This window comes from Symphalangus syndactylus, chromosome 4, assembly GCF_028878055.3.
Source record: "Symphalangus syndactylus isolate Jambi chromosome 4, NHGRI_mSymSyn1-v2.1_pri, whole genome shotgun sequence".
In the NCBI taxonomy this organism is placed as follows: Eukaryota; Metazoa; Chordata; class Mammalia; order Primates; family Hylobatidae; genus Symphalangus; species Symphalangus syndactylus.
The window spans coordinates 67,948,080-67,973,682 of record NC_072426.2 but is presented as its reverse complement, the minus strand read 5'-3'; the positions used below and the strand labels follow the sequence as shown (position 1 = coordinate 67,973,682).

The 25,603-nt window shown below is 43.5% G+C and overlaps 1 protein-coding gene and 1 non-coding gene across 23 annotated transcripts in view; one reads left to right on the top strand and one right to left on the bottom strand.

Moving 5' to 3' along the window:
• Positions 1-12,047: 12,047 nt before the first annotated feature.
• LOC129481471 (small nucleolar RNA U13) lies at positions 12,048-12,150 on the bottom strand. The gene has a single exon (XR_008657457.1). It is a non-coding gene; the product is annotated as a small nucleolar RNA U13 (small nucleolar RNA).
• Positions 12,151-19,165: 7,015 nt separating this feature from the next.
• ABI1 (abl interactor 1) overlaps positions 19,166-25,603 on the top strand; it is a 118,504-nt gene continuing 112,066 nt past the window's right edge. For 6 of the 22 annotated variants that reach the window (XM_055274934.2, XM_055274933.2, XM_055274942.2 and 3 more), the window contains exon 1: positions 19,279-19,538. In XM_055274934.2, the coding sequence (XP_055130909.1) occupies positions 19,422-19,538 (117 nt within the window). In that variant the 5' untranslated portion in view covers positions 19,279-19,421. Of the gene's footprint in view, positions 19,539-25,603 lie in introns of all 22 variants that reach the window. The other 16 variants (XM_055274949.2, XM_063637324.1, XM_055274945.2 and 13 more) reach the window with 7 other exon arrangements.

Sequence of the window (25,603 nt, the reverse complement as noted above, 5' to 3'; positions counted from 1 at the left end):
TTTTGTGTACTTCTGTACCATCCATTCTCTTTCCTAACAGCTTTAAGTAGTATTGATTGACAGCCTACTCTGTGCCAGTCTTTCCTCTGTAGGACTGGCCTCTAAGTCAACACTTCCGGGGCTCTGGCACAAGTGCCCACAGGCAGATCAGCTGGCTCCTCTCTTTCCATGGGCACACCTGTCAGTCAGGTCCCTTTGCAGCTTCTTCAGTTGGCTTCTCATATTGTTCATCCCTTTTGTCAACAGAGTCAGTGTTTTCTTGATTTTTCTTAAACAAAAAACTCATGCTCTTTGAAATTTAATTATATTTCTGGAACTGAAATTTTCCTTTTTGTTTTATACTAAAAATATGTTTTTCTTCTGAATTATTCCTTTCCATTTATGCTGTAGGGTGTTTCTAAACCTTCAAAAGCTGTTTTAGATTATGTTGTTTTAATTATTTATTTATTTTTATTTATTTTTTTTGAGACGGAGTCTCGCTCTGTCGCCCAGGCTGGAGTGCAGTGGCGCAATCTCGGCTCACTGCAAGCTGCGCCTCCCGGGTTCACGCCATTCTCCTGCCTCAGCCTCTCCGAGTAGCTGGGACTACAGGCGCCCGCCACCACGCCCGGCTAATTTTTTGTATTTTTAGTAGAGACGGGGTTTCACCGTGGTCCCCATCTCCTGACCTCGTGATTCGCCCGCCTCGGCCTCCCAAAGTGCTGGGATTACAGGCGTGAGCCACCGCGCCTGGCTGTTTTAATTATTTTTATTCTGTTACTCATCTTCAAAATAAATTAGACCTGGTGTTTGCCAATACACTGCATGGATAAATTCTCGTTGGCTCTAGTTATTGTCCACCTGATTGCTCCCAGGCTGGGCTCGACCTCCTGAGCTCAAGCGATCCCCCGCCTCAGCCTCCCGCCATGCCTGGCCTGGAGCTATTTTTTAATGGGTACCGAGTTTCACTTCGGGAAAGAGGCGGTGATGGTTGCAGTAACAGTATGAATATACTCAATACCACTGGACTGGATACTTATAAAATGTTAAAATGGTCATTTTCATTTTTGTGTTATATATATTTTACCATAACAGCAAAAATTAACTTTATAAAGTTATATGCTGTTGGAAACTCTGGAAACAGTGGGAAAAGGGGGAAATTCTATTACATAAAAATTAATTTTGCAATGCAGATCTTTTTTTGCTAACTCAAGCTTTTGTTTATTTCAATAAAGCCAAATCCAGTAAACTATTTTCAGCCAGGATTAGTCAGAACTAAAAGGTTGGACTGTTTTCCTTCAGAAACTGAATGTTTTTCTTGCCTGCAATAGGCTGATGTGTTCCAAATAATAACGGAATTGTTCTCGAAACCAGAAAATACTGGTTCGTATATATTTTAGGGCCTGTTTCTGAATTTTCTATTCCTTTGTTCTTATCTCTTTATCTATTTATGTACCATTACCAAGCCATTTTAATTACAGTAGCACTTAAATATGTTTTAATAACACACAAGGCTAGATTTCCTTATGTAAAATAAAAACTATTTATTGCAATATTGTGGTGATAGTCAAAGATTAAAAACAATTTAAATGTCTTTCAACATGAGATTGACTGAATAATTATGACCAGTGGAATAGCACAAAAAATAATGGGGAAGTTTTTAATGTTTGATAGAGAATGATCTCCAGAATATATGGTTAAATGAACAAAAAAGCAGCTGGGTGCAGTGGCTCATGCGTATAATCCCAGCACTTTGAGAGGCCAAACTGGGTGATCACCTGAGATTGAGAGTTCGAGACCAGCCTGGCCAACTTGGTGAAATCCCTGTCTCTACTAAAAATAGAAAAATTAGCCGGGCATGGTGGCATGCACGTGTAATCCCAGCTACTCTGGAGGCTGAGGCAGGAGAATTGCTTGAACCTAGGAGGCAGAGGTTGCAGTGGGCCGAAATCAAGCCATTGCACCCCAGCCTAGGTGACAGAGTGAGACTCCATCTAAAAAAAAAAAAAAAAAACTTTCCATCAGAGGTGCTTACATTTGTTGAACACTCAGCTTTTTTATTTTTTAGACTGGGGTCTCACAATGTTGCCTAGGCTGGTCTTGAACTTCCGGGCTCAAGTGATCTACCTGCCTCAACCTCCCAAAATGCTGGGATTACAGGCATAAGCCACTGAGCCCAGCCTCTGAGCACTCACTTTTTAAAATGTATTTAATTTATTTGTATTTTTTATATTTATTTATTTATTTATTTTTGAGATGGAGTCTTGGTCAGTCATCCAGGCTGAGTGCATTGGCGCCATCTCAGCTCACTGCAACCTCCATCCCCCAGGTACAAGTGATTCTCTTGCCCCAGCCTCCCGAGTAGCTGGGATTACAGGTGCTTGCCACCATGCCCGGCTAATTTTTGTATTTTTAGTAGAGACAGGGTTTCGCTATGTTGGCCAGGCTGGTCTCGAACGTCTGACCTCAGGTGATCCCCCCTGCCTTGTCCTCCCAAAGTGCTGGGATTACAGGCATGAGCCATCTCGCCTGGCCTAAATGAGTGTTGTGCTAACTACTTTACGGTATTATCTATATTATTTCATTTATTGTTTACAAGACATAGGTAGGTCCTGGCAAAATTATACACCTTGCCCAGGGTCACACAGGTGTGGACAGTTAAGCTTAGATTTAAAAGAAATGAGCGAGTCAGGCGCAGTGGCTCATGCCTAGAATCCCAGCACTTTGGAAGGCCAGGGAGGGAGGATCTCTTGAGCCCAGGAGTTCGAGACCAGCCTGGGCAACACAGTGAGACTCTGTCTTTACAAAAAAATTTAAAAATTAGCTGGGTGCAGTGACTCTAGCCTATGGTCCTAGCTACTAAGAAGGCTGAGGTGGGAGGATTGCTTGAGTCCAGGAGGTTGAGGCTGCAGCGAGCTATGACTGGATCACTACAGTCTACCCCGTGTGACAGAGGGAGACCCTGTCTCAAAAAACAAACATACAAAAAGAGAGCAAATAAGGGATGGCACTGCCAGAACAGTGGAGTAGACACCTTCAAAGACCATGAAAGCAATGAGAACACTGGCAAAAATTGCAAAAGTCATCTTTTTCAAAACGTTGGAAATTAAGGCTTGCAACAATCTGAGCAGCATTGATTCAAGAAAAACATCTGAATCTCAGTAAAAACAGGAAGCTTTTAATATTTTAACTAGTCTTAACTCTTATCCTTCTCTCCCCAGCTTCACAGTAGCCCTGAAGATGAACTTGACAATCATGGTAGCTATGAAAAGCAGCAGTATAACAGTTATTTGAGAGGGAAGAAGAGGTTTGGTGTAAACCCCCAAACTCTAATCTAAAGAGAATTGTCACTATTTTACCTGACTGAAGGCTCCTGGGAAAGATCCCATTCTCAGGACTTACCTTTATTTGACCAATACATTCCTATCCTCAGGGCATTTGTCAAAACCAACCAGTGGCAATGATTTGCCATTGAAGTGACTGAGGCAGTGATACCAATTGGACAAATAAAAAGCTGAATCAGAAACTTAAAAGGAGACCAGCCTGGACAACATGGTGAGATCCCGTCTGAAAAAAAAAAAAAAAAGAAAGCTGGGTGTTGTGGCGTGCACCTGTAGTCCCAGCTATTCAGGAGGCTGAGGCAGGGCTTGAGCCTAGGAGTTCAAGGCTGCAGTAGCCATGTTCACACCACTGCACTCCAGCCTGGTTGACAGAGCAAGACCTTGTCTCAAACAAACAAACAAAAAACTTAAAAGAGGCTCAGAGTAGTGACATGCACCTGTCATCCGAACTCTTTGGGAGGCTGATGGGGGAAGATTGCTTGAGCCCAAGGGTTGAGGCCAGCTAGGGCAACATAGTGAGACCCTCATCTCTAAAAAAAGAAAGAAAGATAGAAAAAGGGAAAATCTGAGCAATGAGACCTCTCTAGAAGGCTTTGAAATGCAGTAACAAACACATACACAAACACACACAAAAGGGAAGAGCAGAAAAAAAATGCAGTAACATACTCTTGATCAAGAGGCAATGAATGTCATATTAAAAGTCTTTAAAGAAAAATACCATCAACCAAGAATTGTATACAATTTCACCAATACTATCCTTCACAAAGGGGAAATTAAGACTTTCCTAGCTTTAAAAACAACAACAACAACAAAACCACTGAGAAAATTTTGTCATTAGGAGGCTTGTTCTCAAGAAATACTAAAAGGGGATGGGAAGGGTGGATCACGCCTGTAATCTCAGCACTTTGGGAGGCCAAGGTAGGAGAACTTCTTGAGCCCAGGAATTTGAGATCAGCCTGGGCAACACAGTGAGACCCTGTGTATTTTAGAAATAAATAAATAAATTTAAAATTTAAAATAAAATAAAGAAGTCCTTCAGGTTGAAATGAAAGACACTACGCAGTTACTTGAATCCATGTGAACTAACTATGTAGGTCAATATAAAACCAATATAAATGTATTTTGTTTGTAACTCTTTCTTCTAACTGATTTAAAAGACAACTGCAGAGAGCAATAATTATAAAGCTGTGTTAATGGGCTTATAGTGTTTAAAGATGTAATTTGTGACAATAATAGCACAAAGTGGGAGAGGGAAAGGAGCTATATTGGAGCAAAGTCTTGGTATAGTATTGAAGTTAACTTGGTACTAATTGGAACTAGGTTGTTTAAAAATGTTCATTGTAACCCCCTAGGGCAGCCAGTAACAAAGTAACACAAAAATATACAGAAAAAGAAACAATAAGAGAATTAAAATAGTACAATAGAAAACGTATTTAACATGAAAAAAGGTACTACTCATGGAATAGAGCAAAAAAGGTATAAGCCATCTAGAAAATAAATAGAAAAAAATGTAAACATGTTTTACGCTATCAATAATTGAATGTAAATGTAAATGGACTAGCACTTTGGGAGGCTGAGGCGGACAGATCACCTGAGGTCAGGAATTCAAGACCAGCCTGTAATCCCAGAACCTTGGAAGGCTGAGGCTAGTGGATTGCTTGAGCCCAGGAGTTCAAGATCAACCTGGGCAACATGGTGAAAGTCTGTTCCTACCAAAAAAAAAAAAAAAAGGCCAAGCGCGATGGCTCACGCCTGTAATCCCAGCACTTTGGGAGGCCAAGGAAGGCAGATCATGAGGTCAAGAGATGGAGACCATCCTGGCCAACAACCCTGTCTCTACTAAAAATACAAAAATTAGCTGGGCATGGTGGCGAGCACCTATAGTCCCAGCTACTCGGGAGGCTGAGGCAGGAGAATCACTTGAATCTGGAAGGCGGATGTTGCAGTGAGCCAAGATTGTCCCACTGCACTCCAGCCTGGCGACAGAGTGAGACTCCGTCTCAAAAAAATAAAAATTAGCCAGTTGTGGTGGTGTGTACCTGTAGCCCCAGCTACTCAGAAGGCTGAGGTGAGAGAATTGCTTGAGCTGGGGAAGTGAAGATTGCAGTGAGCTAAGATCGAGCCACTGTACTCCAGCCTGGGTGACAGAGTGAGACCCTGTCTCAAAAAAAAAAAAAAAAAAAAAAAAAATCAATTGTATTTCTATACACTAGCATTGAATAATCTAAAAGTGAAATTAAGAAAAGTTACTTTTATATTAGCATCAGAAAAATGAAATACTCTGGAGTAAATTTAACAAAAAGCTTGTACACTGAAAAGTGACAAAATACTGCTGAATGAAATAAAAGAAGATGTAAGGAAAAGTGAAAATACAAAATACATCCCATGTTAATGGACCAGAAGACAATATTGTTAAGGTGGCAACACTCCCCAACTTGACCTACAGATTGATGTAATCACATACAAGAGATATTTAATAAGATTAACAAACTACCAACTGACTTTTTGCAGAAATTGACAAGCCAATCCTAAAGTTCATATGGAAATGCAGAGGACCCAGCATAGCCAAAACAACCTTGAGGAGCCAAACTGGAGTATTCACATTTAATAATTTCAAAACTTACTACAAATCTACACTAATCAAGACAGCGTGGCACTGGCACTAGGCTACACCTATAGATTAATGGAATGAAATTGAGAACTCAGAAATAAATCCTTACACTTTTGTTCCATTCATTTTCATCAAGGGTGCCAAAACAAATCACTGGGGAAAGAATAGTCTTTTCAATAAATGGTGCTGGGACAACTGAATAGCCACAAGCAAAAGAATACATTCGGACCTCCACCTCACACCGTATATAAAAATTAACTCAAAATAAATCATAGACACAAATGTAAGGGCTAAAACTATAAAACTCTTGGAAGAAAGTTTAGGCATAAACCATTGTTCCCTCAATTATGCCATGGTTTCTTAGGACACCGAAAGCACAAATGACAAGAGAAAAACATATACTTGGAACTTAATTGAAATTAAAACCTTTTGTGCTCCTAAGGATATCATTAACAAAGTGAAAAGAACATCTATAGAATGGGAGCAAATACTACAACTCATAGATGTGATAGGAGAGTTGTATCCAAAATACATAAAGGGGCAGGGCCCGGTGGCTCAGGCCTGTAATCTCAGCACTTTGGAAGGCTAAAGGGAGCGGATCACTTGAGACCAAGAGTTCAAGACCAGGCTGGCCAACATGGTGAAACCCTGTCTCTACTAAAAATACAAAAACATGGCCAGGCACAGTGGCTCACGCCTGTAATCCCAGCTACTAGGGAGGCTGAGGCAGGGGAATCGCCTGAACCCAGGAGGCAGAGGCTGCAGTGGGCCGAGATCGCGTCACTGCACTCCAGCCTGGCAACAGAGCAAGACTCCGTCTGAAGAAAAAAAAAAAAATTAGGCATGGTGGTGCAAGCCTGTAATCCCAGCTACTTGGAAGGCAGAGGTGGGAGGATTGCTTGAACCTGGGAGGCGGAGGATTGCTTGAACCTGGGAGGCAGAGGTTTCAGTGAGCCCAGATTGTGACACTGCACTCCAGCCTGGGTGACAGAGCGAGACAGCTAAACCCTCGTGTGGCCATTCATACAAGTCCCTATTTAGGGAACAAGTGATTATGCTACCTTTGCACGGTCAGGATATGGCAGCCGTTGAACATATGTCACTGGGCATTCAGTGCCTCTAATACTGGTAATGCTAGATCCATCTCAAAAAACAAAAATCAGGCCAGGCGTGGTGGCTCACGCCTGTAATCCCAGCACTTTGGGAGGCTGAGGCGGGTGGATCACGACGTCAGGAGTTCAAGACCAGCCTGGCCGACATAGTGAAACCCCATCTCTACTAAAAACACAAAAAATTAGCCGGGAGTGGTGGTGGGTGCCTGTAGTCCCAGCTACTCAGGAGGCTGAGGCAGGAGAATGGCGTGAACATGGGAGGCAGAGCTTGCAGTGAGCCGAGATCGCGCCACTGCACTCCAGCCTGGGAGACAGAGCGAGACTCCAGCTCAAAATAAATAAATAAATAAATAAATAACAAAAAGACAACCCAATAGAAGATGTCCAAAGGACCTGAATAGATAACTTTCTAAAGATACACAACTGGCCAAGAAGCACATGAAAAGATATTGAACATATTAGTGATTAGGGAAATGCAAATCAAAGCCATAGTGAGATACTTCATACCCACTATGATGGCTATATTCAAAAAGACAATAACAGGTACTGGCAAACATGTGGAGGAGAGAGTGTTGGCAGGGTAATCAGATACTGTCAAATAAGACTTTCTGTGATGATGGAAATTTTCTGTAAATCTGTATTGCATTGCCAATATGGTGACTGCTAACCTGAAATGAGCACCTGAAAGTTGAAGTATAAATAGAAATTTTAATTTTATTTAATTTAAATTAAAATAGTTGCATGTGGGCTGGGCACAGTGGTTCATGCCTGTAATCCCAGCACTTTGGGAGGCCAAGGCGGGTGGATCACCTGAGGTTGGGAGTTCGAGACCAGCCTGACCAACATGGTGAAACCCCGTCTCTACTAAAAATACAAAAATATGCCAGGCATGGTAGCACCTGTAATCCCAGCTACTCGGGAGGCTGAGGCAGGAGAATTGCTTGAACCTGGGAGGCAGAAGTTGCAGTGAGCCGAGATTGCACCACTGCCCTCCAGCCTGGGCTACAGAGGGAGACCCTGTCTCAAAAAAAAAAAAAAAAAAAAGAGAAAAGAGAAAGAAAGAAATAATAAAATAAAATAGTTGCATGTGGTTAGTTATCACCACATTAGCACAATATTTTGGACCATTATAATATGCAGCTTCCCCAAAGGAATAATAACCATTTCTCTCTCACATGTAGTAAGGTAAAAACTTACAAACTGTGTATCAGATACAAAAAAAAAATTGTATTATTTATAACTCATCTTGTTCTCAAGCCCCAGTCCAAGTGAAAGTGCAAGAAAAATCTTTGTATTGCCAGGGAAAAGCAAATCAGCCTTCTCCTGTTTAAGCACGGTCTCTTTCAGTCCATACCAGTTCCTTTTGTTAGATAATCAATCTATTCCTAGACTTCTACCAGGCTGCCTTTCTACCTTGAAAAGGCCTCCCCTCTCAATCCTCCTTATCAAATGGCATTGGTTGACGGGAAGTTCATGTATCATCAAAGCAGGGGCTGGGCACTGTGGCTCATGCCTGTAATCCTCGAAGTTCAGGAGGCTGAGGTGGGAGGATCCTTTGAGCCTAGGAGTTCAAGACCAGTCTGGCCAACATGGCAAGACCTCGTCTCTACAAAAAAATTTTCTTTTTTTTTTTTGAGATGGAATCTCACTCTATCACCCAGGCTGAAGTGCAGTGGCGTGATTTCGGCTCCCTGCAAACTCCGCCTCCCAGGTTCAAACGACTCTCCTGCCTCAGCCTCCCTGGTAGCAGGGATTACAGGTCTGCACCACCACGCCCAGCTAATTTTTGTATTTTTAGTAGAGACAGGGTTTCGCCGTGTTGGCCAGGATGGTCTCAAACTCCTGACCTCAGGTGATCCACCCACCTTGGCCTCCCAAAGTGCTGGAATTACAAGCCTGAGCCACCGTGCCCAGCCTACAATTTTTTTTTTTTTAAGAAATTAGCTGAGTGTGGTAGCTCTCATCTGCAGCCCCAGCTACTTGGGAGGCTGAGGCAAAATGGTCACTTGAGCCCAAGAATTTGAGGCTACAGTGAGCTATGATGGCACCACTGCACTCCAGCCTAGGCAACAGAATGAGACCCTGTCTCAAGAAAAAAAAAAAAAAGGCAGGTGTGGAGAAAAGACAGTGCAATGTGGCTTGGCTGCTCTGGCCTGGACATCAGTGCTGGAGATCATGGATGTGTAGCTTGTCCCACATGATTACTTTAGGCACTCTGTCAACATTAGCTGCTAAATTCTAAGGTTCCTTTTCCTGCCCTGGTCTCCAGTTGTAAAGTCCCTGTAACAAGCAGCTTTTATATTCTGACCCCAGGTCTTCTTTGGAATTTCAGTTCTCTTAGCTTTTCCACGTGCCCCACGGAGGCTTGTGTGAACTTCTGATTTTTTACAAAGATCTGCAGTTATTAGGGAATGCAGGCACTATCTTGGGCCCATTTGCCCAGAAACCTCCTCAACCATTTCGAAATTAGCACTTGGATGCAGTCATGTGTCTCTCGCCTTTACTGAATGGAGAGCGTTTTCAAAGGGGCTTTTGATTTCTTGGATTATGCACTGAGAAGTCAGGAGAAAGCACCCCTAGACTGAGTCCCAAAAACTTATTTGGATGTTTCTTCCCAGAGCATGAACCTAAACCTTTTCCCCCCTTCCTTTCTTTTCTTTTTTTTTTTGAGATGGAGTCTTGTTCTGTCGCCCAGGCTGTAGTGCAGTGGTGCAATCTCTGCTCACTGCAACTTCCGCCCCCTGGGTTCGACCGATTCTCCTGCATGAGCCTCTCAAGTAGCTGCGACTACCGGCACTCAACACCACGTCCACCTAATTTTTGTAATTTTAGTAGAGACAGGGTTTCACCACTTTGGCCAGGGTGGTCTCGAACTCCTGACCTCAGATGATCCACCCGCCTCGGCCTCCGAAAGTGCTGGGATTACAGGCGTGAGCCACCGTGCCCAGCATTTTCCTCCTTTCTTGCTTTTCTTTCTCCTTCTTCCCTGAGTCTTGGGCTCTCTAATTCCTTTTCATGATTTGGCTCTTCTCTATACACGGCTTTATAATAAAACTCAATTTCCCAACATCTAAGCCTTGCTTTTGATATATGAAAGGATGCTTTTAAAATTCTGAAATCCTTTTCTTATGATAAAGTCTGACTTGCCAGGCCATTTTCTCATGACTGATTTTAAGATCCTAGTTTGCTTTGTAAAATCTGAAAATTGACTTTTTCATCCTCTTTTCCATTTGTGACCTAACAGTCCACATTCTCTCCAGAGCAAATGGTTGCCTCAGAATAAAAAATAAATAAATAAATAAATAAAAAGATAAAAAAATCTCATTCCATCACTAGGAAAAGAAAAGCATATTTATATATTTTTAAAACGATTACTAGAGCTACTTTCTGAAAGCTGGTGAAGCACTCTTGTGCTAATTTTAAAAGTGAACCTCTTCCTTTGAGTGAATGCAGCCCACACCAGAGCTTTCAGCTTGGGGCACCAAGCTCAGATCCTACTTAATCATCAGCCAAGTGTGCTGTGTGTGAGTAACCTGCATAACCACACATGGTAGTCCTGGATAGCGCCCAGGTAACACGTATATGTATTGCACAATTTTCCTCAGTAGACACCTGATACTGTTGTTTTCTTGATTATCTATTCTCTCCGGAAACTTCCCACGCCAACCTCAGGGTGGTTCAAATAGTTTCGCTGCTGCTGTTTGAACATGCCCCTACTGCCAAAGGTGATAAGTGGAAAGAAGATGAAATTCAAGCTGATGGCTGGGCATAGTGGCTCACGCCTGTAATCTCAGAAATTTGGGAGGCTGAGGCAAGAGCATCACTTGAGCCCAGGAGTTCGAGACCACCTGGGCAACAGAGCGAGACCTCATTTCTTAACAACAACAGAAAAATCAGGCGTGGTGGTGTGAGCCTGTAGTCCCAGCTACTTGGAAGGCTGAGATGGGAGGTTGAGGCTTCAGTAAGCCACAGTGAGCTGTGACCACGCCACTGCACTCTAGTTTAAGCAATAGAGAGACACCCTGTCTCAAAAGAAAGAGGAAGAAGAAGCAGGAGGAGGAGGAGGAGGAGGAGGAGGCGGCGGAGGCGGAGGCGGAGGCGGCGGCGGCGGCGACGGCTGGGGGCCATGGCTCACGCCTTTATCCCAGCACTTTGGGAGGCTGACATGGGCAGATCACAAGGTCAGGAGTTCGAGATCAGCCTTGCCAACGTAGTGAAACCCCGTCTGTACTAAAAATACAAAAATGAACCAGGCATGGTGGCACGTGCCTGTAGTCCCAGCTACTCGGGAGGCTGAGGCAGGAGAATCACTTGAATCCGGGAGATGGAGGTTGTAGTGAGCCGAGATCGGGCTGCCACACTCCAGCCTGGGCAACAGAGTGAGGCTCCATCTCAAAAAAATAAATAAAATAAAAATAAACTAAAAAAAGAAATTTAACTTGGACTAATCAGATTTTCTTTTTGCGAGATATGGGTTGGAACGGAAGGCTTTCAATCTCAGATTGGGCTTCTTGAATGCAGTAGAAGGGAAACCTTGGGATTTGAATTTCCATGCTCTCCACCACTTAGAAAGGGCAGCGAAGAAAACCTTTAGGCAAAGAAACAAGACATTTATTGAGAATGCTGCCTAGGTTCCTGCTGTCCTTCCAAAGGATTCATTCTAATACTTTCTTAGGACTGATTACTGATTGCACTTCTATTTTTGAGTTCTGTAAGCCTGAATTTTTATAATAAAAATTTTTTCTCCCACCCTCAACGGATGCTTACTTGAGTCGTTTTCTGTAACTTCCAACAAAAGAAATACTAACTTTATGTGGATTGTCATTTTCCTCTAGAACTGTTTTTTTCAGAGACTAGGTCTTGCACTGTTGCCCAGGCTGGAGTGCAGTGATATTCACAAGTTCAGTCATTTCCCACAGCAGCCTGAACTCCTGGGCTCAGGTGGTCCTCTTGGCTCAGTCTCCTGAGTAGCTGGGACTACATTGAACTTTTATTTTCCCCCGACATCAGATGGGTAATACGCCAACATCCTAACAAGGTTTGATGGAGGCACATCTTACACATAGTGTGAAAACCCAATCATCATACTTATGAACTATGAAAGGATCAGAACTTTTAATATGTTTTGTGTTTAGTTGTATCAGAGTTCAGTCAGGAAACAAAAATTACTGTAGATATTTGAAGCAGTGGGGGATTTATAAAACCATTGGAAGAGTTTGAGGCTCAAAGTTCAGGGAAGACCGTCACTAGCTTCCAATTCACCACTTTATACCTGGCCAGGTTAATTGCTCCAGAAACTGCTCTGTTACAAATGCTTACAATATCTTACTGAAGTTCAAAAGGGAGGTGGAGGAGGAGATGTCGGAGGAGATGTTGGTTCAGCAGCTTCCAAAATTAACAAGAGATTTACTCATCTAAAAACCATACTGGCCGGGCACAGTGGCTCATGCTTGTAATCCCAGTGCTTTGGGAGGCTGAGGTGGGCAGATCACTAGGTCAGGAGTTTGAGACCAGCCTGGCCAACATGGTGAAACCCCGTCTCTACTAAAAATACAAAAAATTAGCTGGACGTGATGGCAGGCACCTGTAATCCCAGCTACTTGGGTAGTTGAGGCAGGAGAATCGCTTGAACCCGGGAGGTGGAGTTTGCAGTGAGCCAAGACTGTGCCACTGCACTCCAGCCTGGACAATAGAGCAAGACTCAGTCTCAAAAAAAAAAAAAAAAAAAAAAAAAACCACAGCTGAGCACGGTGACTCATGCCTGTAATCCCAGCACTTTGGGAGGCCGAGGTGGGTGGATCACTTGAGATCAGGAGTTTGAGACCAGCCTGGCAACATGGTGAAACCCCGTCTCTACCAAAAAATACAAAAATTAGCTGGTTGTGGTGGCACGTGGCTGGAATCCCAGCTACTTAGGAGGCTGAGGCATGAGATTCACTTGAATGAACTCGGGAGGTGGAGGTTGCAGTGAGCCAAGATCATGCCACCGCCCTCCAGCCTGGGCAACAGAGCAAGGCTCTGTCTCACAAAAAAAAAAAAAAAAAAAAAAAAAAAAAGAAGCAAGGAGAGGAAATAATTGAGAGTTGTTGTAAAACCCTAGAATGTCAGTCAACTCATTGCTATGGACTGAATTGTGTCCATTCAAAATTCACATGTGGAAGTCCTAGCCCCCAGTACCTTTAAAGATATGACTAAGATAAGGTCTTTAGGATGGGGCCCTAATTCAATATAAGTGGTGTCCCTATAAGAAGAAGAAGAGACACCAAATATGTGGGTGCAGGTGAGGGCACAGCAAGAAGGCAACTATCTACAAGCCAAGAAGAGAGACTTCAGGGAAACCAACCTTGCAAACTTCTTGATCTTAGGCCTCCAGCCTCCAAAGCTGTATGAAATAAATTTCTGTTGTTTAAGCCACCCAGTCTGTGGTATTTTGTTATGGCAGCCCTAGTAGAGTAATATACTCCTCCCTACCCTGTTTTCATGGAGGCGGTGGTCATGTCACATAGTGCTGGTGGTGGTGGTGGGTGCGTTGGGTAGCAGGGGTTAGGGAGGCAGGCAGGTTTAGGGGGAAAACCTTGATTGCCTGACCCCTGGTTTCTTTCCACTAGTTCTCACTGCTGCTCTACATTCTGGTCTGTGGACCACTCACTTCCAATGTAATGTCCTAGGATGCCATATCATGAATTAACTTTGCAGGATTCTGAAGTTCTCTCAGTATGTGGTGTGCTAGATAATAAGGTCAGCAATTATGTACCAAAATAATCCAAATTATGATTTCGCCTGGAACATCTCTTAATTCTTCTGAAGTGAGTCTTTATGATCGTCAGCGATTTGCTATTTCTGAGTGAGATACATGAAATTTCAATTTCTCTTCATGCATATGTGCCGAATTTTCAGTTACATACAGTTTTTCATGACCAAATTGATTAGTCTGACTAGACATCCATGAAATGAAATGTGCAAAGTCTGATTTAGCCCTAAGAATACATCATTAGGTATATACAGCCACTGTTTTTCCTTATTCTGTTGGGATATCTTTGAAAGGCATTTCATTATAATTTATTTGCATAAAATCCACAGAAAAATACTAACTCAATAAAGAATATAAAGGTGCACATTATGGGAGAGAAGTTAGACTTAAAAAGTTAGCATGATGCCCTTAATTCAGTGTCACAGTGTCTACCTGCAATTCTTTTTATTTATTTATTTATTTTTTGAGATGGAGTCTCACTCTTGTTGCCCAGGCTGGAGTGCAATGCCGTGATCTCAGCTCACTGCAACCTCCGTCTCCCGGTTCAAGTGGTTCTCTTGCCTCAGCCTCCTGAGTAGCTGGGATTACAGGCACCCAGCACCACGCCCGGCTAATATTTGTAATTTTAGTAAAGACAGGGTTTCAACATGTTGGCTAGGCTGGTCTCGAATTCCTGACCTCAGGTGATCCACCTGCCTTGGCCTCCCAAAGTGCTGGGATTACAGGCGTGAGCCACTGCACCCAGCCCTACCTGCAATTCTTAATGTTAACTCTTGAACTTACAGTCACTTATACTTTTCATCATACATCAAATACAACAAAAATACGTAGTTTTTCCTTTTTTATTATCTGAAGCAAGGAATTGTTTCCCTGCTTGCATTTTCTTTGTCCAGTTTCATCGAGATATACTTTAGTTATTTATTTATTTTGAGACAGGATCTTGCTTTGTCACCCAGACTTGAGTGAAGGGTAGCCATCATAGCTCAATGCAACCTCAGCCTCCTGGGCTTCTCCCACTTTAGTCTTCCAAATAGCTAGGGATGCCACCATGCCCGGCTCAGAGGTATAATTTAGTTGCAATAAAAGGCACAGTTTTTTTTTTTTTTTTTTTTTTTTTTTTAGATGGAGTCTCATTCTGTAGTCCAGGCTGGAGTGCAGTGGCATGATCTCGGCTCACTGCAACCTCTGCTTCCCAGGTTCAAGTGATTCTCTTGCCTCAGCCACCTGAGTAGCTGGGATTACAGGTGTGTGCCACCACACCCAGCTAATTTTTGTATTTTTAATAGAGACGAGGTTCCACCACGCTGGCCAGGCTGGTCTTGAACTCGTGACCTCGTGTGATCCACCTGCCTGGGCCTCCCAAAGTGCTAGGATTACAGGCATGAGCCACCACGCCTGGCAAAAGGCACAGATTTTAAGTGCGCAATTCAATGTGATTTGACAAATGTATGTAGTTATGTAACCCCCAGTACAGCGATGATATTGAACATTTCCTTCACCTCTAAAAGTTCACTTGCATCCCTTTGTTGTCACCCCACAACTACTCCAGCCTTTGGCAAGGTCTGATCTGATTTCTATTACTGTAATTTTGCCTTTTCTAAAATTTCTTAGAAGAGGAATCATACAGTAGATTATTTTATTTTATTTTATTTTTTATTTTTATTTTTTGAGACAGAGTTTTGCTCTTGTTTCCCAGGCTGGAGCGCAACGGCTCAATCTTGGCTCACCGCAACCTCCACCTCCCGGGTTCAAGCAATTCTCCTGCCTCAGCCTCCCGAGTAGCTGGGACTACAGGTGCATGCCACCACGCCCAGCTAATTTTGTATTTTTAGTAGAGATGGGGTTTCTCCATGTTGCTCAGGCTGGTCACGAACTCCCAACCTCAGGTGATCTGCCCGCCTCAGCCTCCCAAAGTGCTGGGATTACAAGTGTGAGCCACCGCGCCGTTTTTTGGTTTTTTTTTTTTTTGAGATAAGAGTCTCTCTCCGTCCCCCAGGCTGGACTGCAGTGGTGTGATCTCAGCCCACTGCAACCTCTGCCTCTTGGGTTCAAGCAATTCTCCTGCCTCAGCCGCCTAAGTACCATGCCCAGCTAGTTTTTGTATTTTATTTTTAGTAGAGATAGGGTTTCCCCGTGTTGGCCAGGCTGGTGTCGAACTTCTGGCCTCAAGTGGTCGGCCCACACTGACCTCCCAAAGTGCTGGGATTACAGGTATGAGCCACTGTGCCCAGTCCGTGCCTGGCTACTTGAAAAAATATATACATTTTGTAGAGACAGCCTGTTGTCCAGGCTGGTCTCAAACTCCTAGGCTCAAGTGACCCTCCCAAAATGCTGGGATTATAGGTGTGAGCCACTGTGCCCAGCATTTTGGCTTGTTTTAAAAAACTGGTTTGTCATCTTATTACTGAATTGTAAGAGTTGTTTATATATTAGGGTACAACTCCTTTATCAAGGTATTTGTTTTGCAGATATTTTCTCCCAGGTTTTGGTTTGCCTCGTCTTCCTTCTTTCTTCTTCCCCTCTTCCTCCTCCTCGCCCCGCTCCCTCTCTCCCTCCTCCTTTTTCTTTTCTCCTCCTCCTTCTTCTTCTCCCTTCTCCTCCTTCTCCTTCTTTTTCTTCCTCCTCCTCCTCCTCCCCCTTCTCTTCCACCCCTTTCTCTTCCCCTTCCTCCTATCCTGTCCCTCCTCACCTTTAAGGCATGAGGGATAAGTTCTTTTAGTGAACTTTACATGAGCCGCAGATATTTGTACAAGGTTGCACTATCCACTGGATTTTGGAAAGATCACTGTATTAGTCCATTCTAGCACTGCTATAAAGAGCTATCTGAGACTGGGTAATTTATAAAGAAAAGAGGTTTAATTGGTTCATGGCTCTGCAGGCTGTACCAGAGGCGTAGTGGCTTCTGCTTCTGGGAGGCTTCAGTAAGCTTCCAATAATGGCGGGAAGGCAAAGGGGAAGAGAAGTGTCTCACGTGGCAGGAGGGGAGCAGGAGGCAGGTGGGGAGGTGTCATATAGGTTTATTTTATTTTTTAGACATGGTCTCCCTCTGTCACCCAGGCTAGACTGCAGTGGTGTGATCTTGGCTCACTGCAATCTCTGCCTCCCAGGCTCAAGCAATCCTCCTACTTCAGCCTCCCAAGTAGCTGAGTCTCCAGGTGCTCACTACCACACCTGGCTAATTTTTCGTGTTTTTTGTAGAGACGGGTTTTTGCCATGTTGCCCGGGGTGGTCTGAAACTCAAGCGGTAGTAGTTTGTCATGTTGGTCTCCCAGTTTGGGAGTCAAGTGATTCTCCCACCTTGGTCTCCCAAAGTGCTGGGATTACAGGCGCAAGCCACTGCACTGGGCTGTCATACACTTTTAAATGACCAGATCTCAGGAGAACTCACTCAAGATCATGAGGAGACTTCCAACAGGATGCTGCATAACCATTCATGAGAAATCTGTTCCATGATCCACTCACCCTTCCCCCAGGTCCCACCTTCAACATCAGGGATTACAATTCAACATGAGATTTGGCAGGGATGCAGATCCAAACCATATCAATCAGTAACCTAGGAAACTTGACGGCATTTTCAGTGCCCTTAGCTAAACTCCTTAACCTATCTAAGCTTAAATTTCTTTATTTGATAAGGAAGGAAAATAATATTTATATTATCTATCTCTCAGAGTTGTGAGAAGAAATCTGACAGTACTTCTTATTTGTATTTATCATCATCATCATTATTATTCATTCATAACTCAACTGCATGGACAGTACGTTGAAAATAGTAAATTAGTATCACCTCCCTAATCACTTCCCCAATGTTGTTGAAATGTGTCAATATTTGAATATATGCAAACTGAGTGATTTCTACAGTTACACCTCAAGCAGAGACCAAGATTAATAATACATTAAATTTTAATAACTTGGATTAAGTCGTGTTTGGGTCAACGATAAATATCAAAAGATAACTGTTATACCTATTCCAGATAATAAATGTATTACTTTCCATAATATCTGGAATAGGTATAATAGTTATCTTTTGATAGAATCCTTGATGGAGAATCTGGTGGCAAGGGGAAGTTGACGTTTTTAGTAGGAAACTGAGTTTTTCCTTTCAGAGGTTGAAGAGGGAAACTGGTTCCCTGGGGCCCTGAATAAGGCCCCAGTAAAGGCAATATTCAATAAATACCTGGTGCTGGCAATTTTTAATTTGGTTGAGTGATGTTGTTACTCCTAGTTATTTTGATTCTAAATGACTTTGTGGAGATACATGAACATATGGATTTTACAATGATCTTTAGTTTCCTCTTCGGCCTTTGGACAACACTTTTCATAGCTGGTTACATCTGAGGCATTTAATGTTCCTGTTGAAGAGCTTGAAATATAGGGCCTTTTGAGACTATTCCAAAGCAGGTGATAAAAACAAAACAAAACAAAAATCCAGGAGCAAAAAACGAAGGGTCAGGGTGGGTGGCTCATGATTGTAATCCTAGCAGTTTGGGAAGTTGAGGCAGAAGGATTGCTTGAGGCCAGGGGTTCGAGACCAGCGAGGGAAACATAATTCGATCCCTGTCGCTACAAAAAATTAAAAAGCTCAGCCCGGTGCAGTAACCCACGCTTGTAGTTGCAGTTACTCTGGAGGCTGAGGCAGGAGGATTGCTTGAGTCTAGGAGGTCTAGGCTGCAGAGACCCGTGATGGCGCCCCTGTACTCCAGGCTGGGTAACAGTGAGATCCTGTCTCAAACAAACAAACAACCCCCACCCCTAAAAAAACGTGCACATGACTTTAAAAGTGTAGGAAGATTACATGCCAAGGAGAGTCAGAGAAAAGAGAAATTAGGACAGGAAAGCACTACAAGCTATGTATGTTTATCTTATAATTGAGTCTTTAAGGGCACGGAGTATTCGTACTCAACTTATACCCCCAGTGTCTAGTACACCGCTTGGTAAACAGCTGGCAATCAAGAAATGTTTGCTAAATTTTAAATGAATTGATGGGGCCGGAAGTTCAGAAAGTAAAGCCTGATTCGCGTTATTTCTAAGAAGGCAGAGGAAGTAAAAATCTAGTTTTCCGTACTCTGTCCCTTTTTAATCCTTCTCTGAATGGGTGTCCCTGATTCACTGACATTTCCTAATTAACCAAGTTCTGCCAAGTTTCACATGAAACTTGGGGAACAGATTTCATTCCCCCACAATCATCCTGTGGCGCCACCTTCCGGAGCTGTGAGGAAACTCCGGACTTCCCCCCAACACCGCCCCCTCCCCCCACCCTCGGTCTCCGCTTTCTGCGCTCTGCCGCGTTGGTTTTCGGAGGTGTCTGGGCGCATGCGCTTTGAACCGGCAGCCTAGACTAGGAGAGACTACAATTCCCAGAAGACAGTGCGAAAGAAAAAAAAAATCCCCCGGCCCGTGGGGTGGGAGAAATAAACGCTCGCGAGAGAACGAGGTTCAGGAGGCTGCGCGGAGTGAGTGTAGGGGGGCCGGAGAGAGTGAGGAGGAAGGGGAGGAGGTGCAGTCCCACAATACCAGGCGGGAGGGCGGGTAGACAGTTTGTATCCGGGCTGTGAGGTGCTCGGAGCCTCGGCGGACCTTGCTGCCTCTGTCTCTTTAACGCGAGAGGAAGCGATGCAGAGGGGTGGAAAATGGCAGAGCTGCAGATGTTACTAGAGGAGGAGATCCCGTCTGGCAAGAGGGCGCTGATCGAGAGTTACCAGAACCTGACTCGGGTGGCGGACTACTGTGAAAACAACTACATACAGGTGAGGCGCGCTGGCGGCCGGCGGGCGCTGGCCGGGTCGAGGACCCGCCGGAGTGACCAGCCCACTGGGCGGGGTGGGGAACTGCCCTGACCTCAGCGGCTGCCACCAACCCTAGCCCCTACCGCAGCCCCAACCCCAGCCCCAACCGGGGACGGAGCGAGTGACCGGGCTGAGGGAGTCGGGCTGCGATACAGGAAGTGGCTGTGGTGGTGGAAACCGATAGAAGGGGAGAGAGAAAATGGGCGAGGGAGTCGGGAGCCCGCCGCAGCCCGGCGCCCCCCTCGCGTCCGCTTCCCCCAGGGCCCGGCCACCGGGGTCGCGCGCCCCCCAGGTAGCCTCCAGTCCGCGGGGCCGGCGTCCCGGAATACCCCTCAGCTGCCGCTGCGCCGCCTCTCTGCGCCGGGAGAGGAGGTCCAAGACGGGAGAGGGGAGAGGAGAGGGCAGGGACGAGGCTGAAGCCGCAGAAGGGAGAGGACCAGCGGGGTGTGTGTTGTTGTCGGCGGAGGGTGGGGTGGGGGCGATTATGTCAGTTTCAGCCCCCAGAGGGTGTGTCTTTTATTTATTTATTTATTTAAAAAAAATTTGTCATGAGTCACATTACACCGACCTCCCGGAGGAGAGGAGGAAGCGGGTGTGGGGAGTGAGGGAGGGCGTTTGAGAGAAGTTCATCTTAAAATTCCTTTAATTAAAGGTTTGTAAATCTGCCTGCTTGTCCATTTTCAAGTCGGGTTTTTTTTTCCCCCTCTCATCGTTTTCACTTCCGCCCCACCGTAATATATTCTAAGAGGTTGTTACGGCTGCTATCATTAATTATCAAACACGAATTGTTCTTAACTCCTTGGAAAAACGGCTTAAATACTCTGCCTTCTCCCAAAAGTTCTTGAGCTGTAGGCTTCATAAGTAACTTAAAATAGACTGGTGTCATCGCCGGTTGCTTATTTTCTGAGGTTTCTCTCTTAACAAGCTAAGTAAATGTATAGTACATGAATCCAAATACAGAAACGAACAGAGGTAGCCTCCGAACTACAACGTAAAAATATCTGTTATTGTAAATTAGAAAACTCTTGGGACTTTATGACAGATGCTTGTTTGTTCGTTTCTCTTTGGATGATTGGAAGTGAAGTGTGTATGGTAGTTTTGAAGATCTTTGACTGTGTAAACCAACAGTTTGCACTAGAAACAAAGTAGCACAGTCCTTTGTATAAATATAAAGACACCAGGAATGCTCTTGCTTTTGGTAAGGCAAGGCCAAAACGTGCTTTGAAAGGTTAGGGTTATTGCAATTCAGAACTAAATTATTTATAGAAATGCCTCCCATATGATTATAATTTTTAAGAACCGATGTTTCTGTGTTGGCAAATGCTTCCCCTCTTTATTTTTAGAGGGAGATGCTGTTTTCAGAATGTTTTGAATATTTCTCAGTTTTCATGTTAGTAACATTGTATCTTCAGTAGCACTACTCGGAATTTATCTTCACAATTTTTCTTTCAAGCTTTTACTTTAGGAATTCTCCTGATAAGTGAACTTGTTGAATGCCTGCCACATCTACTGTATCACTTTGTGCAAACTTTATATTTAGCCATTTGAAAAACTTTTTAAAAATCTAGTAGAGATGTGGATATAGTTTGCAAATATAAAAGTGATCTTGTAGTTTATCGATATTAAAAATAGGCAACTTTTATTCAACTTAACATGAAAAGCCTTGAAATTGAGGAGTACCTTAATTTGCTGAAAGTTTTAAAGATTTTTGAAAGCCAAAAGGAGAGCACAGTAAGTTTAATTGCTCCCTTTCCAGAAAAGTTATGTCTTCTCGTAGAAGTCAGTAGATAAGTGCTTCATACAGGGGTGGCTCCTTTTTGTTTTGCATGTTGGGAAATCTGACAAGTATATAGTGTGGTAACTATGTGTTGGCAACTGTTGGTAACTGTAAACGTGTTTTAACCTGTCTGTGTACTATTTCTTTTTCAGGTAGTTGTATGCTGTAATGCTTTTTTTTTTTTTTTTTTTTTTACCCCTCTCTGACCCCTTTCCTTTACTCCTCTTGCTACAATCATGTAACTTTGAAGCACTTTAAAACTTCATTGCTAATATCTCTAATTAAGTCATGTTATTTCTCATACAGTCTCTCACTTTATAAAATGTTAGTGCCATGGTGCACTAATAGAGCTACAGTCAGTGGCCCCATTTTTTTTTTCTTTTTTTTGCGGGGGTGGGGTGGGGTATAATCCTAAATCTGACACCAGTGAGGTGTTTTGTTCATACTGGGAAAAAAAAAAAAAAAGAATTCACACAAAGCAATGATTATCTAAATACCTTAGTAGCCCTTATACATTGGGCTGCAGGATCCAGGCCACTAGTTGCCTCCCTAAGGGACTCAGATAGGGTCAGGCTCAGAAAGTGATGTGGAAGTTGATGTGGTAGGTGGTGCTGCTGACTTTGGTGCTAAGAATGGGGAATGAATAATATTAGAAATATCCATTAGAGTGTCTGTTGAGGTCTTTCTGTATCCTTCCTGTGACCTGATTGGGTTATTTGTAACTAATACTCTTCATAGATATATACCTCTTCTCAGTGAAAGTATGCAGTTCACGTGTGCTTTGAGAATTTTTAAATAAGGTGAGCTAAGTTATTGCTTGGGTGATTTTTGTTCTGAGATTCACTTTTCATTTAGTTTTTCTTCAGTTTGAAAGTGCAGTCCAGTTTAGCTTAGGTGTGTAGCTGAGAAACTCTTTTGGCGGTGGTGCATTTAAGTTCTTGTGGCAGTTTATTAGTTCTTTGGTTCTGTTGACTTCTAACTAGTAGATTGTATTATTAATAGCAAAACATCTGAAAAGATTCTACTACATTAAAAAGGACAATTTTTTTTCTTTCTTTTCTTTTTTTTTTTTTTTATTTGAGACCGAGACTTGCTCTGTCACCCCAGCTGGAGTGCAGTGGTGTGTGAACACCACTCACTGCAGCCTCGACCTCCTGGGCTCAAGCAATCCTCCCACCTCAGCCTCCCAAGTAGCTGAGACCACAGGTGTGTGCAAGGACAGGGTTTTAAAAGTTGCCATGGGGTAAATAATATTAAAAATAGAAAGTTTTTTTTTTTTTTTTTTTTTTTTGAGACACGGTCTTGCTCTGTTGCTCAGGCTGGAGTGCAGTGATGCCATCATGGCTTACTGCAGCCTCAACCTCCTGGGTTCTGGAGATCCTCCCACCTCAGCCCCCCCAGGAAGCTGGGACTACAGGTGTGCACCACCACTCCCAGCTAATTTCTGTATTTTTTTTGTAGAGATGGGGTTTTGCCATGTTGCCTAGACTGGTCTCAAACTCCCGGGCTCAAGCAATCTGCCTGCCTTGGCCTCCCAGTGTGCCAGTATTACAGACGTAAGCCACTGCACCTTGCCAGAAAGTTTTTTTTTTTTTTTTTTGAGATGGAGTCTCGTTCTGTCGCCCGGGCTGGAGTGCAATGGCGCGATCTTGGCTCACTGCAACCTCCACCTCCTGAGTTCAAGCGATTCTTCTGCCTCAGCCTCTCAAGTAGCTGGGATTACAGGTGCCCACCACCACGCTTGGCTAGTTTTTTGTGTTTTTAGCAGAGGCAGGGTTTCGTCATGTTGGCCAGGCTGGTCTGGAACTCCTGACCTCAGGTGATCTGCCCTCCTCGGCCTCCCAAAGTGTTGGGATTACAGGTGTGAGCCACCGTGCCTGACTGAAAGTGTTTTTATATAGTCATTTATGTAGACATAGAGAAGAGACTTTTCCATCTTCATTTAATATGACCAGATTGAATTTTTCATGCCAAGGACAGTGCTTAACTTGAACACACATGTTTAGCCAGTTCTCTGTGCTCTACCTTAGAGGTAGTTCATACCGCCTTTGTTATGGGAACTATTCTGGGAAATAGGAAGGAAAGCTGAGTGAAAAGGAGTAGAAACTGCTTAAGAAGGTTTGTCAGGATGCAGATTGGTAGGTTGGGGGTAAGGACAGAAAAGTCTTCATACAGCCTGACTTTAAAATTTAATTTTATGTTTTGTCTGGAATTCTACCAGGAGCTTTATTTGGGTTAACAAGTATGTTCTGAAGTGTAGGAGTAAGAAGGGGATATCATCTCAGTATGTTACTGTGAGCTACTCACTTCAGCTTGCTTTCCTCCTCCTGTGACATTTGCTTCATTAGCACATTTAATCTCAGAAGGTGGGTAATTTTTGAGCAGGATCCCTTTGGAGTAGGTAAAAGCTAACATTTCTGATACTGTACACTTTATGCCAGTTTACAAACTGTGTCAGTTTTTTTTTTTTTTTTTTTTTGAGTAACAGGTGGACAATTAGAGGTTCAGAGGTATTAAATACCCAACCTAAAGTTCACTAGCTTGTATGAGGTGGGTCCTGGAATCAAACCCAGATTTTCTCGATTCCAAATCCCAAATTCCATCTAATAAATCCTGAATGGGTTTTTTTTTTTTTTTCTTCAGACAGAGCCTTACTCTGTCACCCAGGCTGGAGTGCAGTGGCATGATTTCAGCTCACCGCAACCTCCAAGCAATTCTCCTGCCTCAGCCTCCTGAGTACCTGGGAATACAGGTGCGTGCCACTGCACCCAGCTAATTTTTGCGTTTTTAGTGGAGACAGGGTCTCACCCTGTTGGCCAGGCTGGTCTCGAACTCCTGGCCTCAGGTGATCCACCCACCTTGGTCTCCCATGGAGTTGGGATTACAGGTGTGAGCCACCATGCCCAGCCCGGAATGGGGTTCTTTTTTTTTTTTTTTTTTTTTTTTTTGAGATGGAGTCTTGCTCTGCCGCCCAGGCTGGAGTGCAGTGGCACGATCTCAGCTCACTGCAATCTCCGCCTCCTGGGTTCAGGTGATTTTCCTGCCCCAGCCTCCTGAGTAGTTGAGATTACAGGTGCCCACCAACATGCCTGGCTAATTTTTGTATTTTTAGTAGAGACGATTTTCACCATGTTGGCCAGGCTGGTCTCAAACTCCTGTGATCCACCTGCCTTGGCCTCCCAAAGTGCTGGGATTACAGGCGTGAGCCACCACGCCCGGCCCTGAATGGGGTTCTTATGGCAACATAGGGGATAAAAACAATGTCCGCAGAGGGTAATAGAGAAGGGTAGAGGGTAATATAATTGCCTCTATTTATTGAATACCTACTCCATTGCAGTCTCTGCTGGTTGGTTTTGTATTATCTTTAATCCTTACAAACTCTCCACGACAGACAGTGCTGTCTTACATATGAGGAAATTAGGACTCATAAAAGTTAAGTTTTGTTTAGTCATAGAGTTAGTAATTGGCAGTCAGGACTTCCTTCTGACTCTGGCAGACTCCATAGGCTGTGCTCTTTTCATATCATACTGTTTTCAAATGAATGAATCTGGAACTCAAGACTTGTTCAGGAATACCGTGGAATAAACAGAATAGACTGGTATTGGGCAAGCCTGGGAACCTAACAACTCTTTACCATTGTTTCCAGGTTGTGAATATAAGAAGAGGTATGTTGTAATTTAGGGACTTGCCTGTATCACCAAAAGATGGTAACTTTGGCATTTGAAGTGTTCAACTACAGGTTAAGTATCCTTTATTCAAAATGCTTGGGACCAGAAATGTTTCAGATTTTTTTTTGAATTTTGGAATATTTGCATTATGTACTTACTGGTTGAGCCTCCCTAATCTGAAAATCTGAAATCCAGAATAGTCTAATGAGCATTGTTTTAGTGTCATGTTGATGCTCAAGAAGTTTTGGGTTTTGGATTTCCAGATTAGGGATACTGAACCTGTATAGGAATTACAGGCTAGCTTTTCACTGAGCTCCCTGGATCCTTTTTCTTTTCCTGCATCCTTGCCTGTTTTTTTTCTGTTCTTAGTCTGTGTTGCAATTGTGCTAAGAAATTTTGGAGAAGCATTTGTAGAGATTAACAAAAAATGTGTTGAAATATTCTGGGTAGATGTGATTTCTATACAAACCAGGTTTGGGGAAAAACAGTCAAAGTGATTCAGGAGATTAGGATAGACTGGAATGGTTAGAATTCTTAGAATTGCACTTTGAAGTGTGAGTAAAACAGTGGCTAGCAAAGTT